This window comes from Pelodiscus sinensis, chromosome 1, assembly GCF_049634645.1.
Source record: "Pelodiscus sinensis isolate JC-2024 chromosome 1, ASM4963464v1, whole genome shotgun sequence".
Classification (NCBI taxonomy): domain Eukaryota; kingdom Metazoa; phylum Chordata; order Testudines; family Trionychidae; genus Pelodiscus; species Pelodiscus sinensis.
Genome location: NC_134711.1, coordinates 251,284,530 through 251,303,852, shown reverse-complemented (window position 1 = coordinate 251,303,852; position 19,323 = coordinate 251,284,530). Strand labels below are relative to the sequence as shown.

Below are 19,323 nucleotides of genomic sequence, written 5' to 3'. Positions count from 1 at the left end.
CATGGCAGCCCAGTGTGTGTGTATGTGTGGGAGCTGATATTGCTGGACCGGTGGAGGTCTCCTGCTACCCAACTCCCAGCCCACAACCCCTCCCTGTTGCCAAATTCCCTCGATCAGGACTAGTCAGGTCCTGAGGGTTCTGGGCCAGAGTGGTCCAACCTGTAATCTAGAATGATTAATGAGAAATGTTTGATGTCAGCCTATGGAATTCACTGCCACTGGAAATAGTTACTGATGATGGGTTTTTAACAGATCTATATAATTTTATAGCCATTAATAACATTTGAAGCTATGCAAAAGGAAGTAATAATAATAAAATTTCGTAGCTTGGAGATCTAACTTCCTTTAGTGCATGGGTTCCCAAACTGGGGGGGGGGAGGGGAAGCCTGAAGAAATTCCAGGGGGGATTGTGAGGTGACCCAGCCTCCCCCCATCAAGTTTTGCTGTTCAGTTCTGGTTTTTTTTCCTCCCCCCACCTCAAGTTTTGCTGCTATTTTGGGGTAGGGGGGGAAGCATGACGGTTTTTCAAAAATCAAAAAGGGGGGCATGATGCCAAAAAGTTTGGGAACTACTGCTTTAGTGAATAGAAGGTCCCCATGGCACCACTCCTTCAAATATAGCACAGATTTACCTGAGCATGCGTAGAACTAACATTTCCTACATCTTCCATAGATCCATAGAAAATCAGTGTTGGACGAGACATCAGGAGGTTATTTAGTCCAACTCCTTGCCCAAAGCAGGACCAACCCCAGCTAAAACATCCCAGCCAGGGCTTTGTCAAGCCTGCCCTTTAAAACCTCTAAGGATGGAGATTCCACCACCTCCTTAGGTAACCCATTCCGGTGCTTCGTCACCTTCCTAGAGATACAGATTTTCCAATTAGCCAACCCACTGCAGCTTGAGACCACTGCTCCTTGTTCTGTCCTCTGTTACCACTGAAGATAGCCTGGCTCGATCCTCTTTGGAACCTCCCCTCAGGTAGTTGAAGGTTGCTATCTCATCCCCTCCCCATTCTTCTGCAGCCAAAATAAGCCCAGTTCTCTTGGCCTTTCCTCATAAGTCATGTGCCCAGTCCCCTAATCATTTTCTTTGCCCTCCAGTGGGTGCTCTCCAGTTTGTCCACATCTTTTCTGCAGTGAGAGAGGGCCAAAACTGGACGCAGTACTTGAGATGCAGTCTCACCTGATACACTGAATAGAGGGGAATAATCACTTTCCTTGATCTGCTGCCAGTGCTCCTATTAATGCAGCCCAATATGCCATTAGATTTCTTGGCAACAAGGGCACTGTTGATGCGTAGCCAGCTTCTTGTCTATAGTAATCCCGAGGCCCTTTTCTGCAGAACAGCTACTTAGCTAGTCAGTCCCCAGCCTTGTAGCAGTGCTTGGGATTCTTCTGTCTTAAGTGCAGGACTCTGCACTTGTCCTTGTCTGCATCAAATTTCTTTTGGCCCAATCCTCCAATTTGTCTAGGTCACTCTGACATATCTGCTTCTCTCACCAGCTTAATATCATCTGTGAACTTGCAGACAATGCAATCCATCCCATCATTCAGATCACTATAACACAGGGGTGGGCAATAAAGCAGCAATGGCCTCTGCAGGTATCACTGATCCCAGGTCCTGTTCGCTGCAAATTGCCATTCCCAGCCAATGAGAGTGGTGGGAAGCTGTGTGGCCTGGGACACCGCTTCCCACAGCTCCCATTGGTTGGGAACAGTGATCCTTCCTGGATGCTGCTGAGTATATATCCCCAGAGATGTCAAAGTTGCCTTAGGATCCTTAGGCCCATAGAGCCTACCATGAGTTTGTTCCAAAAAAGAATGAGGACCCTTCAAAGGGGAGACTTTGGAGCATTTCTTGTATTGTCCAGGGGAAAAAGCCGGTGACCGCAACCGTGAACAACTGTGTGTGGTCACTGCTGGGGCCATAGATCTGGCCAAAGAATCAGCCACATCCAGGCCACCCACTTTACTAAGCCTTGTGGTGATTTCCGAGAAGGAACACACCACTGCTGTGCTTTATACTGACTCTGGAGCCAATCTGACAGATGCTATGAGGGGAAAATGTTCCGGAAACTGTGCTCAGGGCCCACTCGCCTCTGCACTGGAATAGAAATGTGCAAGTACTCAAAGGAGAAAATGTTTGAAATAAAACAGGTAGTTGATAGCGGTGTACTGTAGATGCTCATGTAAAGATGAGCAATTTGTTACACCAAGTCTGTAAAATACATTTGTTAGAAATTAATGATGGGGCATACCCTTTTATGTTCTATAGAGCAGATTAAGTACAGTGGTGCTTAGCATTATAGGGCCAATAAAACAGTGTAATGGAGAAGTCCTTGCATTATCCCCATCATTATCCCCATCAGATACAGTAGTGTATATATTATGGGCATGCACTGGTATAACCTGCTGTGTTTTTAAGTGACTGGACAAAGTATTACAAAGGCCAGCAACAGGCAAAATGCTTTGTGTTAAGTGACAAATCAGTGGGACTAGCAGATGATCTAGCCATACAAGAATGAATAGAAATCTTATTTGTGCTTTGTTTGTAAAAGAGAGTGTGAATTACTGGGGCATCAGAAGTATTCTTTCTAGCTTTTGTCCTTGAATACCTTACTTGAAGAAATCACACTATTGTCAAGTGTCTAATATAAATTAGCTAGCACCCCCTGCTATCTTGCACAGAAACAGCAAAAAGATAAATGTAACACCTGCTGAGAAATAACATCTGCTTGAAAATAATCTTGATGCAAAGATTTGTCTTATTTAGGAAATGTAAGAGACTTAGACTTATAATGAGACTCTCAAGATCGTAACACAGTGAAGGGGAAAGTGCTCATTACATATAAAATGCAAAGCAGGGCCTATTGATGAATACTAACATTTGAGGTCTAAGTATTTCACTTATTACTTTATGACAATAATAAAATTTCGTATGGAGAAATGCTTTATTCTTCTACGGGAAAAAAATCAAATCTAGACAGAATACTTTTAGTGCCCCAGTGATTCGACACGCTATCTCTTATGAACTAAGCACAAAACAAACTGCATTCTGTTCCTGCCTCTTCAAAATGCCTTATCCCTTTGCACAAAGTCATTACAGTGTTTTGCTTGTTTATGTATCTGATAAACACTGCATGCTGTTGAAATAAAAGCAGTATTCATATGATGAAGTAGATTCCAAGCAGAAGCATATACATTATGTATGAGATTTAAAAGCACAAATTTTATTTGTGCACTATATTGTTTCTTCCTAAACAAATATAATAGTATGGTATGTAAGTGTGGGTATAGATTTCAGATGATTAGGTGTTCTGTTGTCATAATAAAACCATATAATAGGGAGCCTTGTAGCAAATGCTGCTTGGGCACCAAGGGCTGAAAACAATTCTACATTGAAAGCAGGTTTTGTGTAATGCAACCTTCCAAATGCACTGAGTATTTGAGGCCAGTGTTGTAACTGCAGTGGTCTCTCTTTCCATTGCTGATTGTTGCAACCTGCCTGTCTCTTGCTGTGTACATCCTAGCTACAAAATGTTCTCCTTATGCCTCTGCCTCTTGGTATACATTAGTCTGCTTGATTGATGAAGCATTCTTCAGCGTTATGTTCCCCATGTCAGTATTTAAGGCCAGGCATACAAAGGGATTTAAGTGCTGCTGAGATCCATAATCTCCTGCTTGGCTGCTGCCTAATCTCATAGGCATTTAAACTCACTTGGTGCCTAAATTTTTATTGTAAAAGTCCCCAACATAGCTGTTTGTGCTTTTGTGCATGCACACAGCTTTCTCATTCTAGGCACCTGGACGAAGTCCCAATATGAGCCACAAATAGATAAAGACAGGCGTTCTTCCATCTTTCTTGCCTACAGGGCCCAATCGGCATGCTTACAGTATTGCTATCACATGGAAAGCCCATTTAAAATCAAAGATTTGGACATTTGGTGCTGTAGTAATAACTGGGCCCACAGATTTGCCCTAATTGTAAACTCAGCTAAAGTAAGTAAAAGTTAATAAATATCATTGTAACTTATAACAATAAATGTCGGGGGTGGGGGTAAACAAAAAGATCTATTAATATAACTTGAAGCCTGTGTTAAAATAATTCCTAGCAAACAAAAGAAGTGTGAGACCAGAAATAAGGCCTAACTGATGAACAAAATAATAAAAGCCCAGTCTTTCACCTACCATTCTCTTTTGGACCCCAGCCTAATACGTGTGAAATCCAGCTCCTTCATGTCCCTTTCTGTCTCCCACTCACTTCCTCCTCTCCATTCTCTGCTTTTTACCTGATCCTGAAATCAGCAGTGCTATGTAAGATGAGATGGTTCATCCAGCTATGTTCAACCTAAAAAGGACCAATAAGGAAAGGGACCTGGCCAGACCAACCAAATGGTGTCTCTGTCCAGCCAGATGACTTGGGGTCCAGAGCAGCAGCTGTTGTGATTGACCTGGTAGCCTGAAGCACCTGTCCATGACTCTTCTGCGGCCCTGTATCCTGAGAACATCCACAAAAGTATATTTTCTCCATCTTTGCCATCCTGTTTCCTCTCTTCCGTGTCTTTTTTGTCAGAAGCAAGAAGGTGACTCATTTCAGACTTGACTGAGAGACAGTTCGTTAAACTTCCCCTCTAAAAGGGATTGTGTAAGAAAATCAGACTTTAACCAGTACTCATCCTTCTAAAAATTTTAATACAGAGGTCTCCAGAGTGAGGGGGGGGTGTGTGTGTGTGTGTGTGTGTGTGTGTGTGTGTGTGTGTGTGTGTGTGTGTGTGAGAGAGAGAGAGAGAGAGAGAAGCTGCGGGGGTATAGCTGAGGCCCAGCTCCCATAATGGGTTGGGAGGGAGCACTGTCCAGCACTCAGGGATCTGGCTGCTGGCCCTAGATGCTTCTCTTTTACTCCTGTCCACATCCCCTTTCCAGAAGGTGCAGCCCCACTCGTGGCTCTTGACGGGGCATGGAAAGGGAAGAAGGTTGGGGACCACTGCTGTAAAAGGTTCTGATAGTTTTGTATTGTCACTTAGTTTTACTTTTTGCCTCTTTTTATTTATTTAAAACATCTCTGACCTTTGGCATGAATTTTCTAATGTTTTCCGTGGTAGTGAGGATTCTGAGTTCGCTCTATACCAAACGTTATCTATTATTGTCCAACAGTGTTAGTATCATGTTAACACTTTTTACTTTCTGGCCCATATATTCTAGCTACATTAATACAAGAGTCCCTCCCTTATAAGTGTTACCCCAGTGCTCAGAGCACACACTTGGGAGGTGGAAGCCCTGCGTTCAGTTCCCCCCTCTCTACCTGATAAGGAGAAAATCTTTGAACAGAAGTCTCCCACCTCCCAGGAGAGAACCTTACTCATTGGATTACTTGATGCATGTCTTCCTCCCTTTCTCCTGTGGAAGGTATTACACTGGGGAATATCACCTCTGACCTTTCTTGCAAGGCACCTATGCTGAGTGCATCGCAGGCACCTCCTGCAAGCTGGACTTAGGCACCATGCCCTGGGTAGGGGTGAGGCTTAGGACACACCCCTTATTTCCCACGGGCGAGTTCCCTGCCTTGCATGCTGGTTCTTGTGAGCTCCATTTTCAGATGCCTGTCTTGCCCTCTGCGTTGCACAGAAGGCTTAGGCTTTGTGGATTCCTATGCTTTTTTTAAAAGTTGGCTGTTGCTATACTCAGTGTTGTAACACCCAAAGTCTTTTGAGGATTTGGGCCTTAAATTTTGTGGTCAAGTCATCCCTTCCTTATCTTTCTTCTTCAAGTGCTTCTTCACATTGATTCCAATGAGATGTACACATGGCACGTGCACGAGCATCAGAAACTTTTCTCCTAGCAGCTCCCGTAGGGTTGGCTGTGGAGACTCCTAGAGTGGCACTTCTATATCAGCACATATATACAGGCTCCTGTCCTCCCTCAGTTCCTTTTTACTGTCCGTGACAACGTTGGAACAGCCTAGCTCTTGCCTTGGCAAGTATCTAGTCTCTAGCTTTAGCACTTTATCATCTTCGTTAACTGTTGCAGTTTCAGCATCAGCAGAAACAGTGGGTAAGCGTGCAAGAACTGTAGCGCCTCCAGAGCGCTGGGGCATGCCTAATGTCCCGGGCTTTAAATCATGCACAGTTTGTAAGCACCCAGTGTCCAATAGTGATCTGCACAATGCATGCCTTCGCTGTTTGGGTGAAGAACACTGCACTGAGAAGTGCAAAATTTGCAGAAGCTTTAAGCCCTGCACCAGAAAGGACCGGAACTATAGACTCCAGCAGCTCCTTGTAGAAGCAGCACTAAAACCCCCCTCAGGCCAAGAAATCTCAGGCAAATGGAGCCAGCTCGGTGCAGAGCACTGTAGCCTCTCTGCGTGATAATGTGCAGAAACCGAGCGTGACCAAAGACTCCTGGTGCCAGAGGATATTCCCTGGAGTTTGCATCCCTCACCTCCTCACCATCCCTCTTCAGGGACCTCTCTCATGAGCATCTCCTGCAACAGGAGGCCCGATTGCTCCTCGAAATAGGAGCAATACAAGAGATCAGTCAGAGGTAGGGGTTTTTATTCTTGTTACTTCCTTATTTCAAAGGCAAAAGGCCTTTGGTCTAAGACCAATCTTAGACCTGAGGAATCTCAATCGCTATATGCGGAAGCTAAAATTCAGGATGGTCACGTTAGCCTCAATAATCCCTTTCCTGGATCCGGGAGATTGGTTCACTGCCCTCAACATGAAGGATGCATATTTCCACATCTTAATCCTTCCATGTCACAGGTGTTACCTCAGATTTATGATACAGAATGAGCACTATCAGTTTGCAGTACTGCCGTTAAGCCTTTCTTCTGCCCCACAGGTGTTTACCAAATATATGGTGGTGGCTACAGCCATATTTTCCCATACTTGGACGGGAATTGGTTGCTGAAAGTGACCTCCAGAGAATAGCTCCATGTGCATGTAGACCTCATGCTAGAGCTGTGCGGAGCCCTGTGCATCCTCCTCAACAGGGAGAAGTCAGTTCTGAGTCCAGTGCAGAGAATAGAGTTTATAGGGGTGACCCTGGACTTGACCAAGGGAAGGCTTTTTTGCCTGACCCCGCCTTCCATTTCAGGCAATATGGTATTTGGCACTGGGTGAGGGTGTATGCCCTGTCATAACTGCAAGGATGTGCCTCAGACTCCTAGGTCACATGGTGCCGTGTTGCCATGTGATCAGATATGCGCATCCCTCCAGCACTGGCTTGCCATAGTCTATGTGCGCACATGAGACAGTCTCTACCACCTTGCGGGGGATAGACACCACCACATCTAGCCTATCGACTGGTGGATGAACCCGCTGAATTTGGTGAGTTAGGCCTTGCCTATTCTGGGCTAACCAGGGAACCCCCTTAGCATAGACAAGATTTACATAGAGCAGTGTTTCTTAAACTGTTCCGTGGCAGTCTGAGGTGTGCTGCGGAGAACAACAGAGTTAAAAATGGCCGCCCTTAAAGGGGCAAGCGACCTTTTTTTTTTTGTTTTTGTTCCATAAAAAATCCTTGGTGTTCCTCATTTTAAAAAAAAATTGGCGTTCCTCGGTCTTAAAAAGTTTAAGAAACACTGACATAGAAGCTCTGAAACAAATTGTGAAGCCTTAAAGGGATTCCAAAGTGAATTAAGAAACCATGGGGACGTAAAACAATGAACTTCATTGAGTAGGAGTCAGAACACATTTCTTATCTCAGGCTTACAAATACCAAGGAAAATATGAACAAAATTAGAAGACTTCACGAAGCTTCAGCAATTAGTTTTGTTGCTTACAAATAATAGTGGCAAAAGATCTGAGTTCCAGGAATAGGGCGAGTACTTAGTCTAAACAGAGTGATTTTTTTTTTTTTTTTAAATAAGGTTGATTTAGTGAGGTGTATAATAGCTTATGCTCTTGCATTCATTTTTATGGGCAGCTATTCAAGATTATGAAACTGCTCAGGCCAATAGTGAAAATGACCAACAGATTCGTGAAGGCCTAGAGAGAGCCCAGAGGATGTTGAAGCAATCTCAGAAGAGAGACTACTACAAAATTTTAGGAATAAAAAGGTGAGATTAATGTCCAGAATGTTTTCATGTAGGCTGTCATTAATCAAATAGTCAGTTTGCCACTTGTATTTAGGCTTTTTTGGGTATGCTTCCCTATTCTATCTCCCTTCCCTTTAAAATTGTTTAGATTTTACAGTGGTCATAAGTTTGCGGGGGGGGGGAGTTGCGCCTAAGTAGCATTTGCTCAAAAAGTCTCCTAATAAGGAATAAAAGAGTGCTAGCAGACCATAAACAAGGAAATGATCCATCATTAGCAAATAGTTCCAAATATAATGGTGCAAAGAGGTAAGCAAACTGTTTGGGAAACCAAAGGACAGAAGAGAATTATGGAGAGAAGAAAAAGTAAAATTCATAGCAGAGACCACAGTAGCTTAGGACAGTTGAAGGATACTTGCTGGGAAAATCCTTGTAAATATCTCCTAAAACCTCACTTCCGTTATGGGCCTGATAGAAACAATGATTTCTATCAATGATTGTTATATTTAAAAAAAAAAATCCTGTCATGCACATGCCTTACCATTCTTCTGTTGGTGACCTAGTCCTCCTTTCTTCTTTCAGTTTTGTGTTTGACTCTGTCGTCTCTGAATCTGTTGTACACTCTTCAGTTCAGAGACCTAAAAAAAGTGAAACTGTTGAACACCAAACATACTCTTGAGTCTTAATAATAATTAATTACTTAATTATGAGCTTTGCAGTGAAAGTAAACTTAAAGTTTAGGTTTGTTTTACTTACAATTGCAACCTGTTTTCTGCTGTTCTTATTAGAGGAGGCCAGTATTGTCTGAGAAATCTGGACTGGCAGCAGCAATATCTAAGCTAGAGAATATTTAGTTTGCTTGGTGCTTGTTAATCTGTGTTAGTTCCATATTTCTAACTGTATTGCAGACTCATCAGTGTGGCACATGAACAATTAGAAACTTTAATTTTAGAAGTAACTTAATTTTCTTCTTCCCCAGAAATGCAAGAAAACAAGAAATCATAAAAGCGTACAGAAAGCTAGCATCTCAGTGGCACCCCGATAACTTCCAGAATGAAGAGGAGAAGAAAAAGGCAGAGAAAAAGTTTATTGATATAGCAGCTGCTAAAGAAGTACTGACTGACCCAGGTATTGATTACATTTGAACAGTGGTTCTTTTCAGAATAATGGATGGAATGAACATAACTCTGCTGTCCATTATGACTTACTTTTGTCACATGATTTGCCATGAAATGACGACACAAGAATATCACACTATGTTAATGAATCATCTAAGAACCGAAAACAGTCTTCAAACACACACCATGTACTAAATGAAAATAGGGAAGCTAGCCATTGTAAGCTACTGGTAACTTTGTTGGTTTGACAAGAAGGTCATTATTTACCTGCACAATACAAAATCCACTGAATTGCTAAATCCACATCATAGCTTTTTCTGTTTGTAAATTACAATGTCTCCATTGGCCAAGATAGGGAAATAGAGGGTGAGCTATAAGTGGGCTCCCAGGTCTGAGGGGGGAGGAGTAGGCATGCTGAAACCATTGAATGGCATGAGAACTATAATGGAGCTGTTAGGTTAATCCTAGCGTTTACAAGCGCTATCTTAGGGGTGGGCAATACTTATTGATGGGGGGCCACTCCACAAATTTGGAAAGTGGTCGAGGGTTGCACTCCTTCATTATATTAATGGAGGAGGTGCAGGGGTCTGGGATGGAGGTTGGGTGCAGAAGGGAACTTGAGGTAAGGGATTGGGTGTGGGGTTTGGGTGAAGGAGGGAATGGTGATCTGGGGCAGTGGACTGGGATGAGGAGGAGTTACAGAGTCTGGGAGGGGAGTGTGACCTGCATAGGATTGGAGGGGTTTGGGTTGTGACCTGGGATAGTGGATTGGAGTACAGGGTCTGGGAGGGGTATGGGTGCAGGAGAGGATTTTGGTCTGGGGGAGGAGTGTAGAAGGAGGGAATGGAGGGCCTAGGAGGGTGTGGTGACCTGGGGCATGAGTGGAGGGGGTGCAGGGAATTGGGCTGTCACCAGGGATAGCAAATTGGGGTGCAAGGTCTGAGAGGGGGTTGTGGCCTGAAGAGGGCTGTAGGAGAGGATGCAGTTTCTGTGAAGGTGTATATGGGCTGGAGCAGGGGTGCAAAAGGTTGGGTTACATGTGGTAGGGGGAGAGACTTTCACATAGCTACCAGCCACTGTTTGTGCAGACCTAGCAGCAAGTAAATACATTTTCTAGCTAATAAATCAGTTTGGTGAAGAATGGAATAATTGAATAGATCTTATGTGAAATTTCACATAAGATTTTTTTTTTTTCGTTTTTAGAAGGGGTTTTTTTTTTAAGAGGGGAGAGGAGTTGGTGTATCACCTTTGCAAACTGCATTAAAAGGCTCTCGAGCACTCTCATATTAAACTGCTTGGTTAGGGTTCTCAGAAGCAGCATAAAGTGTTTAGATTAGGGCTGTCAAACCTTAAACATAGCAATTAATCATCAGTTCAAAAAAGTCATGCTTAATTGCAGTTTTAATCATTCTATTAATAGAATACCAATTTATTGTAAATAGTTTGGATGTTTTTCTACCTTTTCAAATGTATTGATTTCAGTTACAATATAGAATACAAAGTGTACAGTGCTCACTTTTATATTTTTTGTTAGAAATTTTTGCACTGTGAAGGAGAAACAAAAGAAACAGTATTTTTCAGAAGCTTCAGGGGGTAGCTGAATTAGTCTGTTACAGAAATTTTTTTTAATCTGGTAGCACTTTACAGACTGACTAAAACATATAGATGAGCTTTCGTGGGCACAGTTCACCTCACTTTCTACATTTCTAGTTGCACTTTCATGATAAAATGAGAACAGGTGGATTCTGCTTGATAATGATCCAGGATAGCAATATAGACCAATGCATCTTTATTTTCATCATCAAAGTCAGATGCCAGCATGGGGAGGTTTCGTGTGTTGGTTTGGGTTCTGTAGTATCCACATCAGAGTATTGCTCTTTTAAGACTTCCCCCCAGCACCATCACTGCAAGGGCTTGGGGGGAGGAGGGGAAGAGGCGTAGAGGGGGACTGGGTGTGAGCCCGGAATCAGCTGTCCTTGTTCATGCCTGGTCCCTCTGCTGTGCTTGTGCTTTTAAAATGTATTAAGAGTTGCCAGGAAAAAGCACAAGCAGAAGGGAAAAAGCACAAGTGCAGCAGGGGGGACCGGGCATGAGCCTGATTCCCAGCTCATGCCTGGTTCCACTGCTGCACTTCAGCCTTTCAAATGTATTAAGAGCCTGGTGGCTTGTAATACATTTAAAAGGCAGAGCAGCAGAGGGGTTAGCTCCCAGGACCGGGAGCTAACCCCACTGTGGCTCTGCGGTCTCCCCCCCATCAGCTAATTGACTAGTTGATGGAAATTCTATCGACTAGTCAATTAGCCCATTAAGCTCCATTTAACATCCCTATTCTGAAATCAAACAACATATACACTTCATATTCTGTTGTAAGTGAAATAAATATATTTGAAAATGTAGAAAAAAACCCAACACACTTATAGTTAATTAAAATTGATATAACTGAGCTTAACTGTGACTTTTTAAAAAAAAATTGTCACTTGAGTTAATTGCAATTGACAGCCCTACTTTAGGTACCTTTCATTAATATGTTTAAATCCCCTAGAATGCTTTGAAAACATCCGCTGTTTATAATAGATAAACGTAAGTCAATTTATCAGTACAACTAGACTAGCAAACGGCACTGGCAGTTTCTGTGGGAATGGATCCACAGACATGTCAGTAAATAAACCAAACTAATAGTTGTAGCTGTATGAAGTCAGGGACACTTTAAATCCACTTCTTATTTCTCTCTGTTGGCCAGTCAGAGGTACCAAAATACCCTTGATTAGTAGAATGCTTCTGTGATAAAGTGTGAAGTCTCTGTCCCTTTTTTACCATGCATGTCTATTTCCTTAGAAATGAGAAGGAAGTTTGATGCAGGAGAAGATCCACTGGATGCAGAGAGCCAACAGGGAGGAGGAAACCCTTTTCATAGAACCTGGAACACATGGCAAGGATTCAACCCTTTCAGCTCTGGAGGACCATTTCGATTTAAATTCCACTTTAATTAGAACCAAGACTAATTTTCACTGCTTTACATAACATTTTTATTTAAAAACTCTGTCCAGGATTCAAATACAATTTACATTTCACATATGTTGCCCTTACCTAAAGAGTTAGTTTATTAGACGAGAGCTAGCTCTTTATTACCAAAAGAAAAAAAAGGTTTTGCTGTGGTATGAATTTGTGGGTGGACCAGGATTTTCTGTTAGCACTAGTATATTTGTAGTAGTACATGCAGAAATCCTAAGTTCTGCTGAGGAAGAAACATTAAGACCCAAAAAAAACGTAAACACGGGCTTAAATCCTATCAAAGTCAGACACTTAAGCATGTGCTTAAAGTTAAGAACATTTTTAAATGCTCTTGGAACCAGAGCCTAATAGTTGTGTAAAAAGTTACTTTGTATATCAGTCTTTGTAGTCACAAATGAAAATATGAGTTACCATATGCAGGGTGATGATCTCTCTTTCAATATGCATACAGAGAAAGAATACTGACTTGACCAGCTGCTGCATTTTATTTTTTTATGTCACACTGATGCCATATAGAGTGAAGAGGCCACTGCAGATCAGATTTAATAAGTTTCTTTAAAATATTATTGTTACTGACATTTTGAAAATGCCTACCTACTTCCATTTGCTTGACAATCTGAAATCATTTGGAATGATATTTTTCAGTTATTATGGCATCTGTCAGACATGAAAGTTAAAAATTCCCTCATTTTGAACATTTTGCTTCTGAATGATACTTTAAATAGCCAGAGTTTCTTGACTGGTTTTGTGTTTTTGTACTTTTTACACAATACCTGCTTGAGATTTGAGCAGGGCAAATTAATGTGACATCTCCTTAAGTATGCAGCAGCTTACATCCGATTTTAATAAATAAGTAAAAATGTGTAAAAGGTAACTTCTACTAAAAGCAGGTGTTACCTAAACATATGTTGTTTCTCTGATTATACCACATATTTAAGTGTCTGAATGTAATTCTGCAGTCACATGGCGCTCAGAAGTGCACTTTGACAAGTCTTTGAAGTAAATGACCACATCACATCTTTACGTGTGTGCGAGGAGCATTACCAGGCTCGCTGGGAGTGGGGGAATAGCACTTTATGAGTGGGGGGTGGGAGTGACTCAGAAGCTGTTGCGAAAGGGGAAGGGGGTCAGTGTGGCAATGCTGACTCATCCCCAGGGAGTGGAAGGCCTGGGGAGTTGGAAAGGGGCAAGTCAGGTGGAAGAAGCCCCTTTTTTCTTTCTGGTACCAAGCAGAGTAGAACCCACCCTCCATCCTTTTGAGGTGGCAGAACACAGCAGGTGTGTTCAGGACCTGCTGTGATCATTGCACTAACCACTCCTCTCCAGGAGGACTGGAAAGGACTTTCTTCTCACCCCCCGATTGGCCAAGATGCAGTGGGGTTTTTTTACCTTCCTCACAGTGGGTTTAGAGGGGAGCTCTGTGATGGTGAATAGGGAGGGGATATAAGCTATGATATAAGGAGTTATGTAGGTGTGGGTGGATTCCAGTGCAGGTACTCCAGAGGCTGGATACATGGCTTGGTACAGGACTTTAAAAGGTATTTGTTAAAAGCGTTGGATTGGGGAGGAGGGTTAGTTGAGGGTCCTACAATTGGTACTGCAGCAAGCCAGACTCCTCCCTTCTTATAGCCCACTGTTGCCCTTGTTTCAGGCAAATATGGTCAGGTCCCTGCAATGGGTTGGACTGGGGGGACCTAAATGGAGAAAGTGGGGAGCTAGTGGAAGTTCCCCGGTTAGATATTGAATGAATGTGCAGTTGCCTGCACTGTACGCTCTTCTTTGTGAAGCAGTCCCAGCCATCTGATAATTAAAGTTGCTGCCTGATTAAACCCATTCAAATGTCTCCGGTCTCTTTTTTTTTAGAATAGCAGGCCAGTGTTGTTTTCTTCCACTCAAGTTCATGATTAAACTGAGAACTTTGGTCCCTAATTTGTACAGTAAGTTTATTCTGTCAATTGTATTTTGCAACACCTTGCCTCCCAAAAATAAACCCAGAACAAAACAAACAGAAATGTTAGCCTCTACCTGAGCAAAATTATTTCTTGTCTAGAACTTTGATGTACATGGTTTCACATCTAATCTGATGCATTTGGCTTTCCTGGAAACATAAAGCTTTTCTCTTATACTGTTCTAAGATAATGTGGCCCATAGGTCCATTACCATGTGTAAACACAGTTGTTTGCCTTGTGTAATTGGGGTAGAAGTCTAAGTTGCTTTTATTTCAAGGTAACATCTAAAATAGTTTTTTTTTTCTACACAAATGAGTTAGCTTCAGTAAGCCCAACACACAGCATTGCTACAGAACACTGCACACTTTCTTTCACTGTACCCTCTCCAACTTTCATCTGTCTCCCCTCTGCCATGGCCCATGGATAGGGAAGAGAAAGTTACCTTAGGCAGTAAGATGGTTCTTTGACATGTGTCCTCCTTTGGGTGCTCCACTGTAGGTGTGCTTGCATCTCTCTGCTGTTGATCAAAGAACATTGGTAGCAGTATCTGTTAGCCCTATATATGCACTCTCTCTCCTCATGCCCTGACAGAAGGCTAACTCTCCTTAATTCCTTCTCTACTGAAGAGTCATTGACAAGAACTCTGAAGTAGAGAGGATGGTGAGTTGTGGATCACCCATAGGTATACCCATCTCAGAGAATCACCTTTACTGTATAAGGTGAATAACTTTCTTTTCTTTGAGTCGTCTCCCTACGGGTACTCTCCATGTTGTTGCTCTACCTATTTATGAGAAACAGAAATTCTTGAGGAAGATAACTGCTGAGACTAAATTTGTGGAGTGGGTTGATCTATTGGCCAGTTCTTTGAACAAGACTGTTGTGATTTTGGTAACCTGATGAACTTTGATGGAGCAGATTCTGAGGAGATAATCATCCAAGAAGGGCTAGATTGTAATGCTATGGGAACACAGGTGAGCAGCCACTACTGGGGGAACCTTGGTGAAAACCTTTGGAGCGGATGATAGACTGAAGGGGAGTACTCCTGTATTGATAGTAGTCTTGCCCTAGGGTAAATCTGAGGAACTGCCTATGGGATGGTAGAATTGAAAATATGCAGATAAGTGTCCTGAAGGTCAGGCTCAAAATGAGTCTCCTTGTTCCAATTCTGGTATAATCAATGCTAGAATGATCATGTTGCATTTTTGAGCTTTGACAAATTTGTTGAGTGTTCTGAGGCCTAGTAGGGCTCTCCAGCCTCTCTTCCTCTTAGTTACTAGGAAATAGAGTAACCAGGTTGTAGCCCCTGCCTTAGTAAAATAGAGTAACCATGTTGAGGGACTGACTCTATGACTATTAAGTTGAGGTGATTTATTTCCTGACACAGTAAACTCTTTTGAAAAGGGCCTCTAAAGAGGGCCAGGGAAGGGTGTTGTGGAGTGGGGGAAAGTGAAATGGAAGGAATAGCGGATGGAATTGTGAATTATTTGCAAGATCCAGAGGTCCGATGTTGTGTTTCAGGTGTTGCAGAACACAGTATATTGGGGTAGGTTGGTGAGCTGTAGTGATTATGGGGAATGATCTGATACGCTCAACTAACATGTAGAAATTTACGTTTTAGAGGCACATGGCTGCAGTGCGGAAGGGTGTGCACCTGATGATTTGCAGCTGGGGAAGCTAAATTTATTTCCTTGAGGTTCATAAGAGTTGTCTGGTACTGAGAAGTATGGAATTTATGCTGGGATCGCAAATGAGCTTTTCTCTTTTGTTGAGCTGTGTATACTCCTAGGCTGTCTCTAAACTGGACAGTTTTTCCGGAAAATCAGCCACTTTTCCGGAAAAACTTGCCAGCTGTCTACACTGGCCGCTTGAATTTCCGCAAAAGCACTGACTTCCTACTGTAAGAAATCAGTGCTTCTTGCAGAAATACTATTCTGCTCCTGTTCAGGCAAATGTCCCTTTTGCACAAAAGGGCCAGTGTAGACAGCTCAGATTTGTTTTCTGCAAAAAAGGCGATCGGGGCTTTTTTGTGGAAAAGTGCATCTAGATTGGCTCAGACGCTTTTCTGCAAAAAGTGCTTTTGCGGAAAAGCGTCTGTGCCAATCTAGACGCTCTGTTCCGAAAATGCTTTTAACGGAAAACTTTTCCGTTAAAAGCATTTTCGGAAAATCATGCCAGTCTAGACGCAGCCCTAATGTGTGGAGAGTGGCCCTGAAATCTTTAAGGGTATGGAGTGACATGTCAGTCTTCTCTGCCAATAGCTTGGTTGCTTCAAAGGGAAGGTCTTCAATACTTACCTGCACCTCTGTAGGGAAGCCCAAAAGGTGTAACCACACATCACATTGCATAGTGACTGCCAAGAAGATAGACCAGGCCACTATATTGGCTGCATCAAGGGCTGAAGTATTGTTTTGGCTATCAGATGCCCAGCTCTGAAGGAAATGCTGCTGCCAGCAAATGCACAGAAGTAAGGGTAGAAATACAGGCAGTGCCTGGGTTACATACAAGATAGGGTCTGTAGGTTTGTTCTTATGATGAATTTGTGTGTAAGTCGGAACTGGTACATATTGTAGGGGAAACTCTAGCCAAACATTTCTCCAGAGCTCAGTTTTATTCTCCCACACCTCACTTCCCTCAGTCCTTTATTCTCAAGCTGAGGTGTCTGCTGAGAAAAGCTGCTCCGCGTCTCCCTGGTCTGCTTGGGGGGGGGGGCGCTAGCTTCGCGTCTCCCTGGTCTGCTGGGGGGAAGCAGCTAGTGCGGGGTTGCCTCACCCTGTTTGTAAGTAGGGATCCGATGTAAGTTGGATCCATGTAACCCGGGGACTGCCTGTACTGCAACCCCCACACAACTCCTTTTTGTGTCAGGACCTCTACAATACTGTGAAAATTCAGATTTAAATAGCTGAAATCATGACATTTACCATTTTAAAAATACAATGACCATGCAGTTGACCTAAATGGACTGTGAATTTGTGAGGTTCCCTAACTATAAAGCACACCAAACAAATCAATAAGAGAACTTTTGCTGTTGGCAGGGGGGCGTGAGGGTTTTTCAAAAATCAAAAAGGGGGTGTGATGCCAAAAAGTTGGGGAACCACTGTTTTAGAGCTTTAGTTTGTAACAAGTCAGCCTAGTGCCATTGGCAGTTTGGAGGAAGTCAGGGATCTTGTCCACACCAGATATCCCAGTGCTGGATGGGGTACTGATGGTGTCAAAGGGTTCAGTGCTTACCAGCAGCATTGTCTTACTGGAGTGCTCCCTACTGCTATCTTTATCTGGCAGTACTGTTGGCTCAGTGTGTCAATGCTGCCTGCTCCAGATCTTTGTGAGCGATGAGTGCTGGGTTTGGAATGTCTCTGTACCAGTGACACTCAGCATGCCAGAGATCTGTGGCTAGCTTAGGTATCATGCTGGGAAATCACTGGTCTGCAGGTGTCAACTCATATTCCCTGTATGTTTAGAGCTTTGGGGAAGGCTCTTACCTTCCAGATGACTCCTGGCATGGATGTAGGGAAGGTTTGACGGCTGCCTGCATGAAGATAAACTTCTGTTTCAATTCCTTGTCCTTTCGAGACCTGGCTCTGAGTTGTTGGCAGAGACCACACTACTGGGGAATGTGGCCTTCCTGGAGGCAGCATATGCAGCAAGAGTATTTTGCATCACAGAGATGGCCTCCTTGCAAGAGATGCACTTCTTAAAGTCTGGTGAACTGGGCATACCCTGTTGGGGGAAGAGGCCTCAAGGGGGAAAAAAAGGGGGGTGGGGGAATAATGGGTTTTTGTGTTTTGTTTTCAAGGAGAAAATGCTGAGGAGGCAAACTATTCAAAATGCTAATTAAGCTAAAGATTGCAACAGACCATGGCTAGCCAGGGCAATTGAGAAGGAACTGAGGGAAGGGGGGTTAGCACAGGTGCTGGTTAGCAGCGGCATGAGAGACTCTGCATATGCAGGTCTAAGGGATAGGGCTACCAAAGTTCTCCAATCAGCAACATACGGACACGTGCACACCTACCATAGAGCCCCCTTTGGGATGCTACTCAATACAGAATCCATTTTCCTAATTTAATCTTATTTTGCAGCATAAGCAGAATCTCTTGTGTATGTGTATCATTAAATGGGAAGGGGCACTAAAATATAACTTGAAGGGCCAAAGTTTAACATCTTTTATGATGAATGGGCCACATCTATTGATGCTATCTGTGGCACTCTAACTAGAAACCTGAAAAAGATAATTGTGTGTTGACATGCTGTGGAAACAAGTATGCAGCATGAAGGGTGCAAGATTTTTCTAACAGACTTCATTTTGGGGGGGCAAAGTAGAATAGAACATTGCCCATGGCTTCTATTTATCATTGTGAATGAGCCAACAGCCTGAGCAGTAGAAAGAGGTAAATAGAATTCCATGATTTTAATGCTGTTCATTAGTTCCCCCTTATTGTTAGGGAGAAGTAGACTAGAAAGGCTGAGTTGACAAAATGGATGGATGTAAGTATTGGGTACTAAAAGAAAATGGGAAAAATAAAACTATTTTTTTGATAACAGATTTCCGAGATTTCAGGGACGCCTTTGTCTCATATCGACTGCTTCCAGTTGGGATTGAGAGAAATGCTGGCTTTGCCGGAGTAAGGATCGCAGGGGTGAGAATATACCTGCTAGGTGTCTATTTTTGCATGCATTCAATAAGAGCTCAGAGAACCAAAAGGGCTTCATGGTACTTTTAAGTGACTTTTCATTGTAATTTCTGTCTTGTCTTTTTGTAGTGGCTGTGTTATCTGTAACACAGCAGTAACATTTAACAGCTAAGGTTACCTTGTAACTATAAAAATAGTAACTGTTTAAACTTTTAACCTGACTCCTCCTGTTGCTATAACAGAACCGAACACAATCAAAAGAACCATAGCCGGTCAGGGGTAAATGCAGTAAGAGCTGAGCATTGAGTCATGCTGCCTCCACAGGGCAGACTCTTTGGGGCACCTGTCAGCCTCCCTGGCTGCCTGCCCGCTGCGAAGGGACTTTTGTCCTACCAGTCGAAGTCTCAGGTGTAATGAGCTCTCTCTGCACCACCTTGAGCCTTGCTGGGTGCCTGCTGCGAAGGGACTCTGTCCTAACAGCTAAAGACTCGGGTGTGATAGGGCTCACAGACCGCTCACTACCCCGACCACTAGCTCACATCATGTAATTCAAAAAATGTTCCCTAAAAAAAATCGTGCTAT

At 43.0% G+C, this 19,323-nt stretch overlaps 1 protein-coding gene across 1 annotated transcript in view; it reads left to right on the top strand.

Moving 5' to 3' along the window:
• The window catches only part of DNAJC3 (DnaJ heat shock protein family (Hsp40) member C3), a 42,997-nt gene extending 29,000 nt beyond the window's left edge, over window positions 1–13,997 (top strand). Inside the window, exons 10-12 of the mRNA XM_075918811.1 lie at window positions 7,926–8,058; window positions 9,014–9,162; window positions 11,988–13,997. Of these exons, the coding sequence (XP_075774926.1) occupies window positions 7,926–8,058; window positions 9,014–9,162; window positions 11,988–12,142 (437 nt within the window). The 3' untranslated portion in view covers window positions 12,143–13,997. The remainder of the gene's footprint in view (window positions 1–7,925; window positions 8,059–9,013; window positions 9,163–11,987) is intronic.
• Window positions 13,998–19,323: the final 5,326 nt, after the last annotated feature.